The sequence below is a fragment of the Sebastes umbrosus genome, chromosome 17 (assembly GCF_015220745.1).
Source record: "Sebastes umbrosus isolate fSebUmb1 chromosome 17, fSebUmb1.pri, whole genome shotgun sequence".
Classification (NCBI taxonomy): domain Eukaryota; kingdom Metazoa; phylum Chordata; class Actinopteri; order Perciformes; family Sebastidae; genus Sebastes; species Sebastes umbrosus.
In genome coordinates, this window is record NC_051285.1 from 4,712,466 (window position 1) to 4,734,060 (window position 21,595).

Here is a 21,595-nt window from a genome sequence, read left to right on the forward strand (position 1 = left end):
ATCTTCAAAATAACTCAACACTTTGGGACATGAACACCGGTCTCCTGGTTGACAGTCCTGAGTTTTCTACGTCACTAGCTCAAGTTGCATTTACATTTTTTGTCAATACAGAGTTCTGGTATCGTGACATCCCTAATAGCAAGTAAATATTTCTCCAACATCTGGAGAGTGCAGACTAGATTTAACGATATGACGCGTTGCTGACGCGGGACCTCTCCTCTTTCCACCCTCCTTGATAATGACGGGGAAATGGAAATCAAGCACTAAACATATACAGTGGTTCATATGATTTAGATTTAGAGCAGCATTTAAATGCGACTTCAGCGCACATACTGGTTTTCTGTTCATTATAATGTTTTCCGATCGACTCCAGCTCCAAACCGGACACCACCACACACGCCAAACCCCCCACTTCCTCCCAAAGATGTCGAGGGAGCTCATCATCTCCAAAACAAAGAGAGCTCAACTTCATTTCACAGCATTTAGAGGCTGTTATTCAAGGGAACTGCTGTGAATGAGTATGTGTGAGATGGGAGGTGTGTGGATACACTGATGCATGTTACCCATCTGCCTTTCGCAGTGGTCATTTTTCTCCAACCCTCGGTAATTATGATCAACCGAGTATTCACAGTGTGCTCTCGCAATCAGCAGCATGACGCAGCTGTCTGTTCATTCCAGTCCAACACCACATAATGTGCCTCCGCTCAAATGATAGCTCAGGTGTTAGCTGCAGGCAACAATAGAGGTAAATGAAGACAGCAGCACAATAACGCTCTCATGGTGTCGTCTCAATAACTTCACTGAGTGGAAAACACAAGTCGAAAAGTATAGCAGGAAATTGATGATGAGCATAGTGGAAACTGAAAATCAATGAACAAGGAGTTGCAGGCAAAATTACATGTTTAGGAGCTGATTTGTTGTTTTTTGCACAGAGAAAGAAAAAAAACAGTTTGTATTTCAGATCAGGCGTGTTATATATAGTCACATATCCTACGTGTTTAGTTCACCAGGCTGCTCCTCGGATAAGAGAGGAGAAAATAAGAAACACGATTGAGGAGGAAGGGTCACGGCCGGCGCTGAGATTGGAGTTGCAAAGTGAATGTTGACCGTGTTGTTTGCGCCTCATTTTCAGAGAGCCGCTCTCAGCTCTGCTTGGCTGTTTTTGTTGAATGTTACAGTCCACAGACATGTCTCAATGCATGCATCTCTGACTATGAAGTAAACACTTTCCATGACGCCCATGTCTATAACGCATTACAAACATACAATGTGTTATAATCTGCTTATGGCACTGTATAATCATAGTTATAAGCACTCATAAATATTCATAATCAGGGTCTGAAATTAACTTTTTTCACTTCCTGCCACTATGGCAGGCAAGTATTTTCTCAGAAATTTTATCTTCCACTTTTGAAATCTCTGCGCTAAATGAAGGAATAACATTTTAGATCTGATGTCGTTCAATGGTCGATATATTTTACACAAAAAACATTATATGCATGGTAAATTACAGTGTTCAAATTACCCCGTAGCTTCCAGGGGAGCCCTATTTTTTGGGGTTGGGAGGGTACTGTACACTGTACTGTACTTTGTTATTATCATCTATAGTGGTTATTTGCATAACAATTAAAATGATTAGGAAATAAATTATTGTAATTTGTATTTAAATGATAAGTTAAATAAACTGAAAACAACTGTATTCAAGCTTAATTTTACGAGATTACATTTGAACACATCATGATAAAGTTAGACTTTACCTTCGCCCAATACTAATTTTTACTGAACTTGAACGCTTCATAATAATAACTCAATGGCACCACCGTTAACATTAGTAGCTTCGTTATTTAACCAAGCAGGGCTCTGCTGTGATTGACCAATCAGAATAGAGTATTCAACAAAGCGGTGAATACTTAACGGCTTATAATGCATTGTAAGTATGTTCATAATGCATTATAAACATGGACGTCATAGAAAGTGTTCCCATAGTTCACAATAAGGTTGTATATCATAAATTCTCATTAGGCTTACCCAGTGTGTTCAAAGAAACAGCCTCCAGCTTTGTGTTTAAGAGGCACACTCAGTCTTTGGGTTTGTGTTTGAGTCAAACAACCAAATGTTTCATCTTAAAGACCGACAGTATGTCAACGTTTGAAACTTTAAAAATAAGATATGAGTTTGCAGCAGTACGGTTCAACCCTCTGGCGACTCACGACTCGACACATCAAAACAAACTCACAGACGTGGTTCGTTTTTCTTTCATGTCTGAAGTCATCAGTTTACCACTGCTTTCTCAAATAAAGGCCCTAAGCAATATGTGAATGCACATTTAATGATCACAGAAGTAAAATGGGGACAATACATAGTCACACAGTGTGCTTCATTACAGAAACATTTAGTTGCAGGACATTTTCATTTATTTTGTCATTTTTGCTTTTCCCTCTGATACTAAACGTTCTCCGTGCCGTCTTTCTCATGCATTAAGTTAATGTTAGGCACGTAATGATGAATATAATATACTGACAACTATCTATCATAGAAAGTTAAACTTTCCTCCCAACATATCCCGCACTTTTCAAATTCCAATTTTTGTTCCTCTCGTTACAGTTTTAATATCTAAACGCTGTCCTCTGACTGTCCAGCTGCCAAAATCTAGATGAGAGAAGAGAGTTGATGAAAATGTTGATAAGCTCATCTGGGTCGGTTAATTACTTTACACTGACACACTGACTGCAATTAAACTTAATGAGCAGCGAGGCCTGTGGCCTCTTTTGCCCCTGGTTTTGCCTCCTATATCTTATCAATGGAAGTCGTTTGCTGTATGTTGGCAGGGAGGACACCTTTGCATGTTTTTTGGGGGTTAAAACAATGATTTAATCTATTTATTTAATCAATACATTATCATCTATAATCAGGTTTCTATCAAGGAAACCTTTGCATGTCTTTTAGGGTTAAATAATGCAGATTTAGAGCAATTCTGGTTTTTGTTATTGTTTTTTTATACTGCCATAATTATGGAAAGCAAGCACTAAAACCAGATTCACCATAACTGGACTGATAGTACAGGTGCAGAAAATAGCATTCACTTTTTTTTCACTCGAATCAAACCTGGCTTTTACATGATAATAAAACTAATGTTATTTAAAGCTAGGATTATTCGTTAGTGTTTCTGGTCTCAATTACGTTTCATGCCTATAATCTTAACCTCTTTTACCCGACGGACCCGATACCAGGTTTGGCTGAGCTGTGTGTTAAAACACTGCCTTTAAAAACTTCATAAAGCGCTGTGGTGTTCTTCTTTTCCTAATTGTTTCTAAAAGACGAGGCCTTAACGCTACTAAAACAACACTCCAAGTGTATTTTGTCTAAACAATGTTTGTTTGGCAATGATTTCAATATTTTAGTTTCAAAACCAACGCACGAGAAATTGTATTTTTAGTTAATATTATTTTTAAAGGCTCCATTGTGTGCACATAGCCTCCTGTAGTGGATATCAGTAGTATTTTATAGGTAGAAAACCCATTTGACACACTTTGGGTATCCAAGTGTGCCAAATGGAGAGTCCGCCTGGTCCTATCCTCACTAAAACCTTTGTAGAATCTATGTGCTTTGTGTTATTTATATCTGCTTTGGCACAGTTGTAGTCGAGGAGTTGCTGAATGAATTCAGTGGCATCTCTGTGCGTGACATCATTGCTATAATGGTGTTATCCACTGTCTAATTTAGAAAAGAATTTAGGAGAGGATAAAAATGTAAATTTTACCTTTGGTTCATCACAATTTACTCAGGCATAGTAACAGATGCAATGTTACTGTCCATAGAGACCAAGATTGTGCATATAGACCTGGTAGTTGTGGAGCTATTCTTGATTTATTTTGGGAATGTCTGTCAAGGCGAACCACACCTTCCTGCACCCACCAAGTTAAGCTGGTTTACTAAATGGAAATTAACGTTTCATTTCCACTATAAAGGTGCTCGATACGAAATTCAGGGCTTATCTATTGCCTCCACTTGGCTCTCAACATTGCGACAGCTGAGCCCGGTGGCTTGCAGCTAACAGCGCTAACAGAGCAAACAACAGCAACAGTGCTGACAGAGATAACAGTGTTTACCTGAGGAGGAACCGGAGGGTGGGTGCTACACTTCTGCGACAACGCTGTCAGTCGGGATGGTGCAGGACGCCGATGGTGAGCCAGTGGGGCAGGCTCACATGCGCTAAAAGGCACACGCAACCGACCTCCACTCTGTCAACAAAGCACAGAGAAGCTCTGATTACAACACACACACAGTGACTTCAGTATCTGCTCAGGTAGACATTACTCCTCTAGATCTTTACATAGACAATAGTTGTTTGATGCTATATTATTGCTCTGAATATTGAATAGAAAACCTTTGATTTACAAATTCAGACCGGATGAATGACCAACAAGTTCTCATCCAAACTCGTCACATACTGACGCTTTGTCCGACCCCTCGGAGTCACTTTTTGGTGGCAGTAAACAATTGAATTCCTCTTGAACTGATCTCATTGTCTTTTTTTATACTGTAGACTCTTCAGTCTGGACGTTCAGCGTCCTGTTAGGGATCAAAGTATATCTGACACCGTCTATGTGCTATTAAAGTATGTACATGTCTATGACTGTCAGCTAAAGAAATGAGTGTCACCATAGTTGTATTTTGTGCAGCCAGGTTGTGAAGCAGTATAGTGTTGCCTTATTACAGACACAGTTGAGTGTGTCATTTTGCTGCCAGTAATTCCTGCTGAGTGCTGGGCTTTGAGCCCAGCTCCTCTATTAAGCCTCATAATTGTGGGTGAATAGTCGTCATATTTGTTTTGTTTTTGCTTTTTTTTTTTGATCCATTAAAGAAGGAACCATAAAGACTCAGACCAATTAAAATAATGGCACTGGGCTTGATAAATGAGAATGTGTGGCTGTTTTCAATGGCTGGCGGTAATAACGGTAACCACTCTGCGGCTCACGTTACCGCAGTTTCACAAGCGTGACGGAGTACTACGGTGGCTTTCAGGTAACGTAAAAACGTGAAAGTCTCTCTCTTCAGAGCCAGTGTTTGGTTTGTACGTTCTGGGCTACTGTAGAAACATGGAGGAGCAACATGGGGGACTCCGTGAAGAGTACCCACTCCCCATGTAGATATGAAGGGCTCATTCTAAGCTAACGAAAACACAGCAATTCTTATTATTAGGGGATTATACACTAATGAAAACATAGTTACGAATATTATATTCCATTTCTGCTAATAGATCCCCCGAAATGTTACACACTGTTCCTTTAACATTATTTATTCTGCGTACTCATATATCAGAATCAGAATCAGCTCAATTTAAAGGAAGATAGGAACAAAAAAGGAGAGCAAAGCTGAACAAAGAAAAACATTTAACTTATATGTACACACAAGCAACGCTCTAAGTCAAGGATGTCCCGTCGTCCTGGGGACAATAAAAATACCACCTGGGACACACCCCATTTCAACCGCAGGAACTTTCCCCCAGAACTAAGAACCTTTTGAGGAACTCATTGCATTTTGACCTCATGGACAAGGGTCTAAATTAAGTTCTGGGTACTTTTTATGGGGCCTTTCTGAAGGAACCTTTTAGTTCCTTGAACTTTTGGTTGAAACCCTACTAAAGATACAGAGGCTAGTAGTGAAACTTCTCATCACCAATGATACAATTCCATTTATTCATCATGGAATATATATATACAATTTTAATTGTTAGGTGTTCAAATTTGAAAAATGTGAGGCGGCCAAAGCTCTACACTACATCATACACGCTTACTGCTAACACACAAAATTAATCAAAGAAAGAGAAACCCACGCGACGGTGTGAAAATCCTGCGTCATCAAAACGCTGAGGTGGCTTAACAACAACAACGGCGGCGGCGGCAAAGCAAAGAAGCCCCTTGAATAAAGCCACGGTGACAGCCAGAATCATGAAGAAGTGTTGGTGGTGGGATCTTCCTCCCACAGCTCCCAGTCCCATCCATCTACTTCTTCCCATTCCCATCTTTTCTATCCATTTATTGATCAAACAGTTAGAAATAAACAAGAGACAGTAGCTCAACCAATAACTAAACGAATAATGAAAACTGACTGTGACCAAACACCTCAGGTGATTTACATTATTTTACTCAGATATAAGACTAGAGAACAGCTAGCAGAACTTCCATGGTGGACCAGAGTGAGTCAGTGAAGTGATGCCAATTAACTCGCATAGATTATAATAAATAGTTTATACTACAACTATATTTATTATGTGGAATGACAACAAAGAACTTCAATTTGGGATATTGGTTGTTAAGTCTGTTGAAAGTAGATTTGGGACAGTTGTGGCACACTGAGGAAAAAAAGTTAATTTCAAGCCCTTGCACACAAGTAGGAGAAAATATAAATATATTTTAAAAAGTCAAGTGTTTATAGATTGTAAACAAACGCAAATAGTGCAATGTAATACATGTTGAATGGGTAATGTAATAGATTACTATATATACATGAAGAGTGTGGTTATGTTCTGTATATTCATTTTGTCTATATACAGTTTGCAGGATTTATATTTAACAATGATGGATGATACATGTTAAAGGACAGAGGTTTATTATGCAGGACGTGTGTGTGAGTCTACTGCAGTAAATAGTGAAGACATATTCTAAGGCTAAAGATAAAGTGAGTGCCATTTGCTTTTACTATGTTCATTTATTTATGTTTTATTTCTGTGACATGCTAAACATTTGGCCCAAACATGGGATTACAAAACACTACTAGTTTACAAACATCTTCTAGTCTTAAAAAGTATGTGGGAAAAAAACTGAATCTGTATCCCACATGAGCTGTTCACATAAAAAGAACTATAAAATATCTACAGATTATTATCTTCTCCCAGGCAGATAACTGGCTAATTTATATGTTTCACTTGTGAACAACCATCTCCGTCTGTGTGCATCATCCATATTTACAAAATCAATATCTGTTTCTATCTTATACTAAAGAAAGCATGCCGCTGTTCACAGTAAAAATCATAGCATAAAACTAATTTTCTATATTGTTTAGACAACACATTGGACAGATCCGCTCTTCTTCTTCTAGATTAACACACCGTTCAGTTTCAACAGTTAAAGGTAAAATAACAGATCTCAACTGAGCACAAAGACATCTTTGCTTTTTAGAGAAATTATATGCAGCGATACATATCTTCCAACGAGCCTCACAATTCCCATCCCATGTCTCTCACTATAGCCAATACTGGTGCGTATAACTATTGCATGTATGTAACGTCTCTTATTATATGTATAGGTATCATTTAGAACCTTATATTTATTATTTTTGCTGTAAACCACAGTGGACAAACTAGGATTCAGTGCAACAGATTGATCGGCAAAAAGCAGAGGTGGTAAATATTAACTTTTGGTAACTGATGGTCACTCAGAAGGATTAATAAAAAACATTTTCAGCAACACATTGTAATAAACTGCATCTCCCTTCCTGGTTTGCTGTCTCTGAGAATCAAGACTCAATATTTTGCACCAGTGTTCAGCAATCACACAGGGTGAAATCAATTGTAGAAGAGGCAGAGATAACAATTTCTCACTGATGGTGGCCTCAGTAGACCAGAAGGCCACCCGGTGCAGCCGTTAAAATCAACTTGTATACAGTCAGGGCCACATCTGGCACTTTCTCTGTAGGATTACTAAAATACTGCACAGAGAATGATTTCTAACCACTGTTTTTTATTTTTTTCGAGGACATTAGATTTGTTTGTCCCCGTTTCTGAATGCAACAGCTTCATAGTTGTGATTCCTCTCAAATCTTGAACTAACTCAAGCTATAGGAGCAGAGAGTATCTCTGCATTCTGCTACACAATATTATTAAAGAGGACATATCGTGCTCATTTTGAGGTTCATACTTGTATTTAGGGTTTCTACTAGAACATGTTTACATGCTTTAATGTTAAAAAAAACACACCATTTTTCTCCTACTGTCCATCTGAATATACCTGTATTCACCCTCTGTCCGAAACGCTCCGTTTTAGCGCCTGATGTCTCTTTAAGAGCCCCTCCTGAAAAAGCGAGAAAAATATAGTTCACCTTTGCAGAGGTAGTTCTCAAGCTGTGACCGATATATTTTAATGAGCCTCCATGAGATATAGGACAGGCTGTTCTCATACACTGTTCATAACTATACTTAAAATAATGCACTGTAATTCGTATACATCCCACGAAATCAATTTGTAATTGTGAACGAAGTATAAAGAGCGGTGAATGCCACGTAGGGAGGAGGTCGGGGCAGACGGTTGGGTCTAAAAATACTGGACTTTCACCCAGGAAACCGGTGTTTGTGTCCAGTGTGAAACCAGAAGTCAACGTTGGTTTATTTGTCACGTACCTTCTGTACTTCAGTAACGCCACTTCCGGTGTGGCGGAACTTAAGTACGATCTTTTCCAAAACCTAAATAAATAGTTTTGTTGCCTAAACCTAACGAAGTTGTTTCCTGTGAAGACAGAAGTTTATTTTGAAAAAACTGAAGCGGAAATTGACGCTGGACATTCGTAGGAAACCACACGAAAAATGAGAAATAACTTTTTTGTAAGATATCATACAAACCGTTGCATGATGTTGTACACGTTTTCTGAACTACACAACACACAAAAAACTGACTGGGTTGTCTTATTTCATAGTTTGTGGGTTGGTAGGCACTCAAGATACCCAAATGTATGAGCACAAGCACTGGTAAAAGAAGTTTTTCATGATGTCCTCTTTAAAATTGCTACCGTTTGTTGATTTGTACATTTGCACATATAAAACACGTTTTAAAATAACAGGTGGTTCTCAGTGTGAAGCTATAACTTTAAACAGAAATGCAACATTCACAAAATTGTAAAGTTGGCTAAAGTTGATGTTTTAAAGAAAGCTATGGTCCCGTTTCACACGTCTAATGTGCTAACTTTCTTTATGACAGAAAAAAACAAATGCATTAAAACTGCCTCATATTACTGGTCGCTCTCTCCCATCTCTGTCTTATATCCATCACTTCCCCTTACTATATATTCCATCTACATATCTACACTCCCACATTCACATTCACACTCTCACTTCCACTCCCCCCCGGCTCCCCTATATGTTCTGTATATACTGTATGCATCTGTTATTGTGTTATACAGTATGTTCTGTTTCTGTTGACTTAATAAAGACGGGAGAAAAACAAAGAATGCTCTGTTACAAACAGGAAGTGTTGACAGAAGAGCCAATTTAAGAGCCATGAATGATGAAAGTAGGGAAGAAACAATTAGTTGATTCATTTATCAACGGAGAAACAATCCTCAAACACGACTTTGATCATCGATAGATCGTTCATTTTGTCAAGGAAAACATTTTGAATCACTATAAATTGAATATCTTTTGATTTTGGAGAAGTGGTTGCACAAGCAGAGTGTCAAAAACACATTTTCATAAAGCTAAAAGCAACACTGACATCTGTGTTGTCACCTGACAGTGATTCTATGATAATGGACAAAACTACTCTCAGCGGTGCTTTCACCTCAAAAGGAGCCGGCAGCCTGAATAATCTCAAAAACACAGGAGGTCAAAGAAACGCAGACCTGTGCTGTACGGGGAGAGATTTGGATTGAGGTTTCAATTTCTTCTGTTTATTCCCTCTACATTTCATCTATTCACTTTCCTCAGTGGGCGCCCACACGGTGCTGTTTTATTTGGTCACTGTGAGAGTGACCTTTACTGCCTGTTCCCTCTTTGAGTCTCATTGATTTGTTCTTCAAAGGAATGCAAAAACCTCTTTTCTTTCAGTCAGTTCCCCTTTTCACTTTAGTGTTTTTCAGGTTGACGTGGAAGGGTCTTTTCAGCTGAGGTGGTTCTGTACTGAATGTCTTAGAGACAAAGATCGGATGTAATGATTCACAGAAAAAAATAAGAAGCATAGCGTGTAAAGTACAAGGAATGAAGGTGCTGAGGGAAACTACACAGAAGGCAAAACTTCTGTATGCTCCTGCCATTTTAAGTGGATGTCACAGGCATGGATGGATTACTGAACGGGCCTAGAGGGCACAGACCCAGGGGCCTCCCAAGTGTCAGGGTCCCCCCCCTGGCCTTCAGCTACGAAATGTCAATCAAAGAGACACATACCAACCAGGAAGAGACTCAAAATGACCACAAAGTAACATAAACGACTACAAAGAGACACAAAATGATTAAAAAGAAACCAAAACAACTACAAATCATGCAAAGCAACCAGCAAGAGACACAAAACAACTACAAAGAAACAGAAAATAACTGCAAAGAGACAAAAAAAATACAAAGAGACACAAAATGACTGCAAAGACTACTACAAAAAGACACAACGTGAAAAAAAACAACCACAAAGAGACTCAAAATTACTACAAAGAAATGCAAAACGACTACAAAGAGATGCAAAACGCCTACAAAGTGACACAAAACGACCACAATATGTCTTGTTTGTACATACTGGTTTAGCCATAATGTTCACATGCCATTATTTTTTGTAAGTATGTTTGAAAAACATGTTGAAACAATGTGATACTACTGTTTACAATGAAAAAAACACCAATAAAAAGAGATAAAAAACAAACAAACTGCTGCCATAGGGGGCTACTAACGTGGGTGTTTAGACTCTCTGGAAACTCTGGAAAAAGATAAGCATATTTGCAGAAACAATGTTTGGCCAAATTTTCATGAAGTGGCATTGTTACACATCATGATGCCTTGTCTGTGTTTACTTCACAGGGGCTCAAGCCGATGGACCACAACGGGCTTTCTGACCCCTACGTCAAGTTGCACCTCCTACCCGGAGCCAGCAAGGTGAGCACTACATTAATTAATAACATCTGCTGGATTTTCTTCACTCTGACTGCATCTCTTTTAGTCTTTAGGCAGTTTTGCACTCTCAATTAAAGTGTAGTTAGTACTATGTTGTCTTGTTGTTTGGATATACTGTAGATACAGTTAAGTTTTCCTTAGCATAAAATCAGGTGGAAACAGCTACTCTGACAATATAGGCTACACCTGCCAGCGCCTCTACAGCTCACAAATTAATCATTTATTTAATCGGAAGATAAAGAGAAATGTAAAAACAACTAGACAGAACCAGGCTAGCCGTTTCCACCCGCTCCCAGTCTTTATGCTAAGTTACCATGAGCGTTACATCAATCGTCTTAACTCACTCTCCTAAAGAAATAGAATAAATGCACTTCCCGAAATGTTGAACTATTCCTTTAAGTCATAAATTCATGATCACAAGAACACAAAGAAGTTCATCAACTACTAGCCTAACAAGATTTGGAAGTTAAACACAGCACAGAGAGAGTTTTAAATGCTGCTTGATGTCTTTTCAGTCTCCCAGTGGAATGGCCAGGGACGGACGGCTGTAATTGGATTAAAGTCTTTGCATGGGTCAACAAAGTTCCCTGAAGTCTGAAGAGTTTGCAGGAATACATTGATTTTTGGACTGAGCTCATCTTGTGGTTTCCTCGGGGCAGTAAATAGACCCACATGAGGAGAAGGCTAATAGTGTATTTCATGATTCAGGGAGCACCACAGTGAGGGTATGTCAGTGTATCAATGTAAACAACATTAACTGGCCTTCTCTCGTGAAGGCCGTGTCTCTCATCATCATGCTGTGAAACAAGCTTTGCTCTGCTCAATGTCCCAAGTGGACGCACTTGAAGAGACGTAACTTATGATCGGTTGTGCGAGAGGAATTAAAAGCTCTCCTGGATCTCCACGTCAGAACCAAACCACTGCTTTTCTACCAATATCAATATGATATGATGATGCAAAATGCACGTATATGAATCAAAAATGCAGATTTATCTTAAATGTCAAAGTACAAAATGTATTTTCAGTTCATCAAAGTTAATTGTAACATTTTGGTCGCCTTATTCAGCGTTACGCCTCATCCACACAGGGAACGTCAGGAGTGCATGGCGGCTGTGTCGCGTGGCGGCTGCGTGATTCACGCGTCGGGCGTTCACACCAGCTGCGTTTCAGCTGCTGTCAGCTCTTTCTTTTATACATAGAGTTTGCCTTTCATAATGGCCATTTCATTTCATTATAAATGTCATTTATATTTATTTTAGACCGAGAAAAGTTAAGAAACGTGTGGTAATTTGTAAATAATAGTAATAATCCACAATTAAAACCCGTCCTATATTCATTCATAGAGCTCTCCAAGTCACTGCATGTTCTACAACATTGTCCGGCACATATTTCAGAATAAGAAGGAATTCTGTCCACAGAAAAAAATGCTATTCTACAGATAGACATCAAAACTGTAGTAATCTTGCTGGCATGATGTCAATATACAGTCAATAGATCACTTTCACTGTCTGTTGCTGCTGTGAACTAAGCGCGGCACGCGTCAAAAATAGGCCTCGAATCTCTAGAAGAGACGCAGCTGAGAAGCGCATGAGACAGTTTGGCTGCTCTAACCTGTTAACACTGACGCTGAAATAAAAAACAACAGGTAACGCAGCCGCCACGCGCTCCTGACGTGCCCAGCGTGGACGAGGCTTTAGGTTGTACTTAACTCCACCCTCTAATGTCCCTTCTGTTTCCAAAAAAAACAAGACGGTGATGGCCAAAACCCAAACCAAGAACTCAAGGCTTCAAAACTTCAGTCCACAAACCAAAGGGTGACGTCACAGTGACTACGTCAACTTCTTATATACAGTCTATGGTTGACAGTGAATTCTTTAATTTGCGTCTGGAGGCCTTGAGGTTGATTTAATCCTTTCATTAAAATCCTCGAATCTAATAGAGATCCTGTGAATGAGTTCACTCCACAAAAGCAGCTTATTGAAAGCTAAAGCTGTGTGATTATCCATCTACCTGACTCACATCTCCTTTTCTTCTAGTACCTTTTCAAACTCATCTCACTTGTTCTTTTGATCTGAAGTGTTTAGTACCCGTTCAACTTTAGACTACTGTTGTGTGTGTGTAGTTCTGTCTGACAGACACGTAAAAAGAAGGATGAATAACTGTAACTGTGTGCTTTACTCACTTCTGCTTTACCCTGGGTCATTCTTTAAACTTTACCAGATATTCTGAGAAAAGTCAGTACAAGACAGAGCGTGACTACTGTACAATTAAAGGCAAAGTACAAAGTAAGTGTATTAAATTGGCTGCAATAACAAAGTCAGACTGTCCATGTTGAACTATAATCTAAGCCTTTTAGCTATGAATGTTTAGTACCAAAGATAACGACCAAAAAATCCTTAAAAGAGCCCAAAAAGTAAAATGATGTTCCAGCAAAAAAAGTGTTTATAAACCCTGGAATATATAATGGACAAAAGACCACAGAAACAACCATATATAAAGGATGTGAATGATACTTCTAGAGGAGGCTGTCAGGGGGTAAATGATTTATGTTGCTGCAGCGTGCCGAAGATTTTATGGCACGGCTGAGAAACTCAGAGCTGCTGTTATTATTGCAAACCTGTTGATTTCATACTCAGATTTATGTATCAACAGATACTGCAGCTCGGACAAACTGACTTTGCACTGTCATAAGAATATAACAGATACAGATACATTAACCAGGCCATTGTCAAACACTGTTTGTACTTGTAGCTACAAAAGTAATGCACTATACTCAGTTTTAAAGCTAGAGTGATGCTAGCTTGTCGAGAAGGAGGTTAAATAACGCTCCAAACTTACACAAAATTTTGGCGAGGAAAAATCGGCGTGGCCATTTTCAAAGGGGTCTCTTGACCTCTGACCTCAAGATATGTGAATGTAAATGGGTTCTATGGGTACCCACGAGTCTCCCCTTTACAGACATGCCCACTTTATGATAATCACATGCAAGTTTGGGGCAAGTCATAGTCAAGTCAGCACACTGACACACTGACAGCTGTTGTTGCCTGTTGGACTTGAGTTTGCCATGTTATGATTTGAGCATATTTGATATGCTAAATGCAGTACCTGTGAGGGTTTCTGGACAATATTTGTCATTGTTTTGTGTTGTTAATTGATTTCAATTAATAAATACATGCATACATTTCCATAAAGCAGCATATTTGTCCACTCCCATGTTGATAAGAGTATTAAATACTTGACAAATCTCCCTTTAAGGCACATTTTGAACAGATAAAAAAATGTGTGATTCATTTTAACTAAGGACTATCATGCGATTAATCACGATTAAATATTTTAATCGATTGACAGCCCTAATGTTACACATTCTACAAGGCTGAGGTTATTTTTGTTCTCAAAACTCTGAACTCCAGACTCAAAACAAACTAAATGCATCTGTTAGATCTCTGCAGACAGATGGAGACAGTCATAATGTCAATATGCCACCCTTTTATTGTTAGCAAGGCCACTTTGTATTCTCAGCCACACAATGTGTTTGTGTGACTTTTATTGTTCAGTGTACATATAAAAAAGCAGAATTAGAAACATTTTCAATCTCTTCATATCCGACTGGAGTAAATTACTGACTGCTTCGTGATGCTTTGTTGTGACTCAACTCGTTTTTCTTGAAATTTAAAAATGGACTAATTAGTGAGAATGCGCAGATAGAGTTTGTGATTATTAGCGTGAGAATGTGTAATTAGCCATTCAGAGAGTGAGAAAGCCCAGCGCCTGACAACTGCAATGAAACAGTAGCGTGATAATTGTCACACAACACATGGAATAGGCCCATAAAACAAATCAAACAGTCTGCCTGCTGTTGGTCTGAATTGGACCGCTCCACCCCTTTAATCACCCGAGTTACGAGAGAAACCCGCCAACTGAGATAAAATCCGTCCAAGAGATTTGATCCAGAGATTTCTCAACAGCCAGTGACCAGATTGCTGTGTATATTCATCGCACCCTGAGGGCGTTTCAAATGATTTATTGCAGCAAAGTGACAGTTTACGGAGCAAAGAAACTACAGTAAAAGCCCCGTTTATGATGGTCTGACTTTATAAAGATGATTGTGTGCTCTCCATTCTGCAGAGAGAAACATTACTGCTAAGAAGAATCAGTTAAAAACGTCATGGACATATACTCTGCTGCTGTGGTTTGAGGCTAAAAATACTTTAAACCTTTGCAAGTAAATGACACATAATTACATCAGCAGTGAATCATCACTTGATTTGTTCTAAATGGACATTTTATTTAATTTCTCGCAAGATAATTGCTATCCGCAGCGCTAAGTGTGGGTTTTAATTATGATTAATTTATTGTTTTAGATTATTGAATCAGATGTCATTATTCTGTGATAAAAAACACATCAAAACATCTGTCCGATGTGGAAAACAAACTCACTAATTAGCATGTTGTATATTCCATTAAAAGACCTGAAAGGTAAAAACAACAATGTGTGGTTTTAATGGGAGATATTTCTTGACGAGCATACCGGCGCAGTGACTATGAGCTTCCTGGTTCTTTATCATCACGATAAGGTTGCCAGGTGTTTGCGCGCTATACCCAAAGACGGTGCACTGAAGAACTGGGAAGATGGATAAACTGTCCATAGTTCTAGCATGTAAGAAAGTATAATCGGGAACATGTACTTAAAGTATTAAAATTAGAACAATGTCTCCTGTGACTATTAAACTATTTTACGACACGGCTTTGTTGAATACTCGGGTCTGATTTGTCAATCACAGCGTTCTACGGTCTGTTGTTTTTTAATAGCATATCATGTGGTTGGTTGAGCTGGAGCTCATTCTGAACTATTAACTGATTATTATTGTCATTATGGATTAATCAGATGATTATTTCTTCCATTAAATCGACTGATTGGTTTGTAAAAATTCAGAGAATAGTGAGAAATCTAAATGTGTGAAGTGACTAAAGCTGTCAGATAAATGTAGTGAAGTAAAAAGTACCCTCTGAGATGTAGTGGAGTAGAAGTAGAAAGCAGGTGATGTTATAGAGCAGCTGTTATAGAGCAGCAGGTGATGTTATAGACTAAAGTGAAGTCAAATTGGGGTTGTTCTTCACCTTCATACTGAAACCATGTTCTTTTCTTTAGCACGACAGGTTAAGAGACGTCATTCATGCATGGAATAGCTTCTCATTCTAGAAAGGTTGCTCATTAGTGGCTATTTTTAAGATGAGTGGAGCTCGGCAGACCGTTCAGATGAATCTGTCCGTCAAGCCAGAGGAGGCCAGCTAATGTAGGTTAGCATCAGCAGATACAATGCAGATTAAGGTGCTGGATTTGCAATATTACAAACATTTCATGATCACTTCTCTCATTATTTAAAGTGTCAGTAGGCAGTATATATTTTTGGCATCATTGGGCAGAAATTCCATAATAACCTTTCAGCATATTGTAATTCAAGTGTTCTGAAAGAAAACCTCCTCATGGCTCTGTTTTCAGGCTTTAAAAGTCTAGCCTGTGACGGGAGACTTTGACCAATCGCACATCATTTCATTGCGAGAGCGTTCCTATTGGCTGTGCTCCGGTCATGTGACCGGTATTTGGCGTTCCTTCACCAGATTTCACAATGGTGGCGGCGTCATAAACTTTCTCATTTTACAGCTAAACCGTGCACTACAAGATGATTCTGAAAACATTTGAGGAGAGAAATAGACATTAACGTAACATAATATTGATTCATATTTGATCAGCGCTGCCTAGTTTGACCGTTTGGTCGGAGTTCGCGAGTGATTGACAGCCGGCTCTCATAGACGGCAGCTGGACAGCAGACCTCAGATCAGCTCTTACTGCTTGTTTTCCTCCGGTCTGTGAAATCTGGCAGATGCCGTTAGGAGCACCGGAGGACACAGAGGCACATGTAGATGTTGAGTTATTTATAGGTTACGTTGTTTTTTTCGTACTTATGTTACATTGTTTACCTACATAGTTTACTTGTTTATTTTAAGCCCAACCACCATCACAAGACTTTCAACCAGGAGACCGCTGTTCATCACATAAGTTGAGTCAGTAAAGTTTACGTCAACCACGACCCAAGTGGTTGTGTTGCCTAAACCTTACTTCCTGTGAAAACGGAAGTTTATCTTGAAAGGACACTATGCATGTAACGAGCGTGTATTGACACGCCGTCCCTGGTCCGTCCAAAAGTAACGAAAGAGGGGCACCCAGTGCGACGGTCTCTGATGCCGAGGGGCACTGACCAAGCGGCGGTATTTGACGAGTTGGGAGTGAGAATGTGTTGCAACGACATGACGTATAAATGACATGTGAAAAGTCTAAAATGAGTTATCATGACATGCGGAAATGTCTACTTATACGCCTTCCCTTGAGATCAGGTTGAATGTGGATGAACAGCGTCAAAGTTTCACATCTTCAAAAGATTTGTTTAAATATAGTTTCTAAGCTGATTTAAATGTACTTTTTAAAACTTTCTGAACGGCACAAAATTACTTTTAAGGCTTCTTTCCTTCAGGAGAAAGTCTAGTTTCTGCTCTGTAGTTACTGGAGATCATTTGTCAGCCACATAGTGTGACCAGTGTAGCGTCTTTTTCCAATGATTGGTTTCAAGTAAGGGGTTTTCCTTTCTTTATGTGTCCCGCTATGGAGCATTTATATGAAATGTAACGGATTATTTCACTGGTGAGTGAACTAAAACTCCACGAGAGCATGTGGCTTCTAGGGATTTGTCTCCTGTCTCAGTCGGAGGCCTCACAGAAGCCTCTGCATATTCCCGTCTGTAAAAAGCAAGATGCCGTCACCTTCTCCCCGCTCCGATATTTCTCTCAGTTTGCTCTCAAAATAATCATTAGGCTCGGTCTGAGAGCCTCATTAAGACCAACTAAAGAGGTCATAAGTTCTGCTTGCACTCTAATCAGAAGTGAAGTTTCACGCTCTGCTGCAAAGCCACATCACACTGTCGTCTCCTTTGAGACCACAATTAAACACATTGAAATGCCTGTAATTATTCCAGATTAAACCATCGATTACTGACAGGGATTAGACGCTGTGTAGAAGTATGATGTTTATACAGAACCAGAAGGTGATTCACTGGTGCAGTTGACAAATTTGGCATACAGTGTCTACAGAAAGCCATTTATACTTTCATGCTCGTCATAATATTGCATTAGTAAAAGCTCAATTGCGTTACATGATGCTGATGAACACAAAATACAGGCATACATTGACTGAATGTTTTAAACTATGATGGAAAAATCTGAAGGCCGTCCGTCATTTTGACGGACTGGAGGAGGCCTTCAGGTCACAGAGCGGACAAGAAAGTCTAAAGCAAACATTGGGCAGGAGTTACACATTCTGCATTTGATAAAATCTATTTAACAGACTGACTTGATTGTTTTTAAATACCTTACTATTGTATAAGAAAGGAGGTTGGAATAAAACAGAATCAGCGCTAAAATTTGATTGACTTACATGCACAGAGACACCAAACAGCTCCTTCTTTAAGTCCATGTCTTTTCATATTTGGCAAATAAACGGCTTCATGGCCAAAACTAATATTTCAAACACACCACTGAAGGTCGAGTAACAGCAGTGTAAACCGTGTCTGGTTATTATGTCATCTGTCCAGCAGCAGCTACTGGTCATTGTGATGAGTTGTCTATCAACAGAGTGTGACTTTAACACCCACCAAGTGTCAAATGCTCCTAACAGCAAGGTCAGACACACTAGCTGTTAACTCCATGGTGATGTAACCTCAGCTTTATACCGCGGTTGGCCTTTTCAAGTATCACTTTGGGATGAATTGTAAAACTGGTTGGTTTGCAAGTTTTAAACAATTATTGAACAAAGAAAACTGAGAAATTCCTGCTCTTACTCATATGTATTTAATTATCTCGGCCATGAGAGAAGACTCATACACCATAAATAATATGAATCTCTTGATGAAGACATTTCTAAAGAAGAATTGAGAATTAACAAAGAACCCGTCACAGCAATTTTCTCAGCCTAAATATTACATTCCCATACAACAAAACTGCATTGTCAATTAAGTTTCGAGGGAAAGCATTTTCTCCCGGGTTGACCGATGGGTCAAAGGCAGGACTTCCACCCAGAAGACCGGTGTTCATGTCCTGTGTGAAACCAAAAGTACCGTACATATTTTAACCCAAAACGTGATCTTTTACTAAACCTAACCAAGTACAATTGTTGCCAAACCTAAACCAAGTTGGAAATGCAGTTTTGAAACACTAATGTTGATAAACACGTATGAATAAATGTTGATATGAAGCGTATTTTTGGTTCAGAAATGTCGAGATTCAGCGTGTCTGTGGTTTGCAGAAACGTATGTCTGCCGACTGAGTTCGATTTTTGTACCACATTTTCTAATTTTAATGTCTAAAATTCAGTTATTCCATGCATGAAATAGTGTAAAATTGTTTTTGTTTTTGATAGATTATCAGCTCTTATCTCTCATATAATGGTCTCAACAATGTGTCACAACAAACTGTAGAAGAGTAAAATTAAACAACTGTATATTCACATCCCCTACAAGATTTATTTTAATCTAAATATTTCACTAATACACGGTGTTATATGTCAGTCCATGAAAACTGGTGTATAACGTCTTCTGTGTTTGGAGAGGAGCTTTGTATTGAATCTAAGAAAATAACCCTGATAATATACAGACTGTTTTTTTATAGGGTGTGAATTCTGCAGCAACAACAAAAAAAGAAGACAATTTTATGCTTGACCTGTTTTTGAATAAATAACACAGATAACATTAGTGAGACTCAGGAGTCAAACACAGTTTTGAACCAGCAGATTTTTAAGAAGGACCTGTTGTGATTTAAACGGGGCCAGTGAACTGTCAACTACTGCAGTGTGAGCACCTGCAGCCTGATGAGTGTCTGTTTTACCCCCGCTACCTCTCCCCATCTCCTGCAGGTATGGGGGCCTTTTAAACTAGATTGCGATCCATCGGTCTCCATGCAAAGATAGTGCGATAATTGGCTCGAGAGCAAAGGCTTTTTAACCCGAGCAGCTGAAATGACTTGTGACACCGGTTGCTCATTTGTAGCACTGAGCCTCCATCTGTGAGCAGGTGGTGGTGCTGAATTATTTCCCCTTTAATGCACGCTGATATAGAGAAAACCCCGTCTCCACTGCAGGTTCGCTCTTTATCTATCTAACTCGCTGCTTCCATCACCCCAGTTAAAACCAGCAGCCTTTCACACTGGCATCATGTCATTTCAAGGACCTGAACCATTCAAGGCCTCAATGCAACGCTTTAATTAAATCCTTTTGAGTCATAACTTCAGGTCAGCCCCGCTTCATTGTGATTTATTGACATCTCTGCCTACAAATAACTGATTGCATTGTAATTCAATTGATCACTTCTTCTGCTTTTTGCTTTTTCTGCCAACAATCCACTTAGTAAATACCAAGCAGAGTGTTTTAAATATTCAAGGTGTCCCCAGTCAGAACACCTTGACCTTCATAGTGGATGGGATGTGATGAAGTAGCTGAATAGACATGTACAATATCACATAATGGCTCTTTATTGGAACTTGCATTAAAAACAACATCTTTGTGCTACACTACACTAGGGCTGTCAAAGTTAACGCCATAATAATGCATTAACGCTACGTGCGATTTTTAGGTTTTAGCCAGCTCAGTTTTAAAGCTAGAGTGACGATACTGGTATCATATGAAACTAAAATAATAATCCATTGGTACCAACCATGCTATCATGTATGCTATCTTGTCGAGGTTAAATAACGCTCAAAACTTGCACTAAATTTTGGCGAGGAAAGACTGGTGTGGCCATTTTCAAAGGGGTCCCTTGACCTCTGACCTAAAGATATGTGAATGTAAATGGGTTCTATGGGTACCCACGAGTCTCATGATAATGATAATCACATGCAGTTTAGGGGCAAGTCATAGTTAAGTCAGCACACTGACACACTGACAGCTGTTGTTGACACTGACACTGACAGCTGGAAGAACTTGTAATTCAGACAGTGTAGAGGGGTATGACCATAGACTGTATATAAGAAGTGGACATAGTCACCGTGACGTCACCCGTTGGTTTTTGGACTATAGTTCTGAATGTTGATGCTTTTTCAAAAATGTCCTGAGTCTGTTAGAGGCATGCAATCCTAAGAAAAAGTAACCCAAGCTGAGACTAAAACAACCAAATTTATCACATAACATAGCAATTTGTGATTAAGGCCTTTGGGTAGAGTGTTGGTAAAATATGCATCCAGTTAGAGTCTCTAGATTATCAAGAATTGCGTCAATAAATATCCAAGTTCAGACTGTTACAAAGCGTTTCCACTGACTTAGTATGTCGGAGCTGCATCAGTTGCAATCAATCGAGGTGATAAAAATGACTGTGACAAGCGACACGGCTTTATTGGTGTAACGTTGTGCGGGGAAATCCTCCGAGGCCGCCGCTGGATGCCTGACAAAGTGAGGATGATGATGATGATACTGTGTTGTGAGTCATGGGTGAGGACATGTTATTCTGGGGAGTTTAATCAATTAGCTGGTGTGATTATTTGCAAGTCTGATGGCAGGGAGCCACGTAATAAGGCTCTCGCTGATTGTTTCTCCCTCAATCAGTGGTTGATTCCCACAGGAAGGGTGTTGAACACACACACAAACACACACACACTCAGAGCATTCAAAATGATGTTTACCAGGCTGACCACATT

At 39.2% G+C, this 21,595-nt stretch overlaps 1 protein-coding gene and 2 long non-coding RNA genes across 4 annotated transcripts in view; 1 reads left to right on the top strand and 2 right to left on the bottom strand.

Moving 5' to 3' along the window:
- Nucleotides 1–21,595, top strand: part of doc2b (double C2-like domains, beta) — a 126,408-nt gene that overhangs the window by 77,997 nt on the left and 26,816 nt on the right. For both annotated transcript variants that reach the window (XM_037748003.1, XM_037748004.1), the window contains one exon: nt 10,772–10,846. In XM_037748003.1, coding sequence (XP_037603931.1) covers nt 10,772–10,846 — 75 coding nt within the window. The remainder of the gene's footprint in view (nt 1–10,771; nt 10,847–21,595) is intronic.
- The window catches only part of LOC119475383, a 32,469-nt gene continuing 13,187 nt past the window's right edge, over nt 2,314–21,595 (bottom strand). Inside the window, exons 2-3 of the long non-coding RNA XR_005203781.1 lie at nt 4,110–4,241; nt 2,314–2,649 (exon numbers count right to left, since the gene is read on the bottom strand). This is a non-coding gene — a long non-coding RNA (uncharacterized LOC119475383). The remainder of the gene's footprint in view (nt 2,650–4,109; nt 4,242–21,595) is intronic.
- Nucleotides 4,721–19,662, bottom strand: LOC119475386. The gene is made up of 3 exons (XR_005203785.1): nt 19,652–19,662; nt 12,875–12,878; nt 4,721–5,191 (listed from the first exon to the last, which is right to left on the bottom strand). It is a non-coding gene; the product is annotated as an uncharacterized LOC119475386 (long non-coding RNA).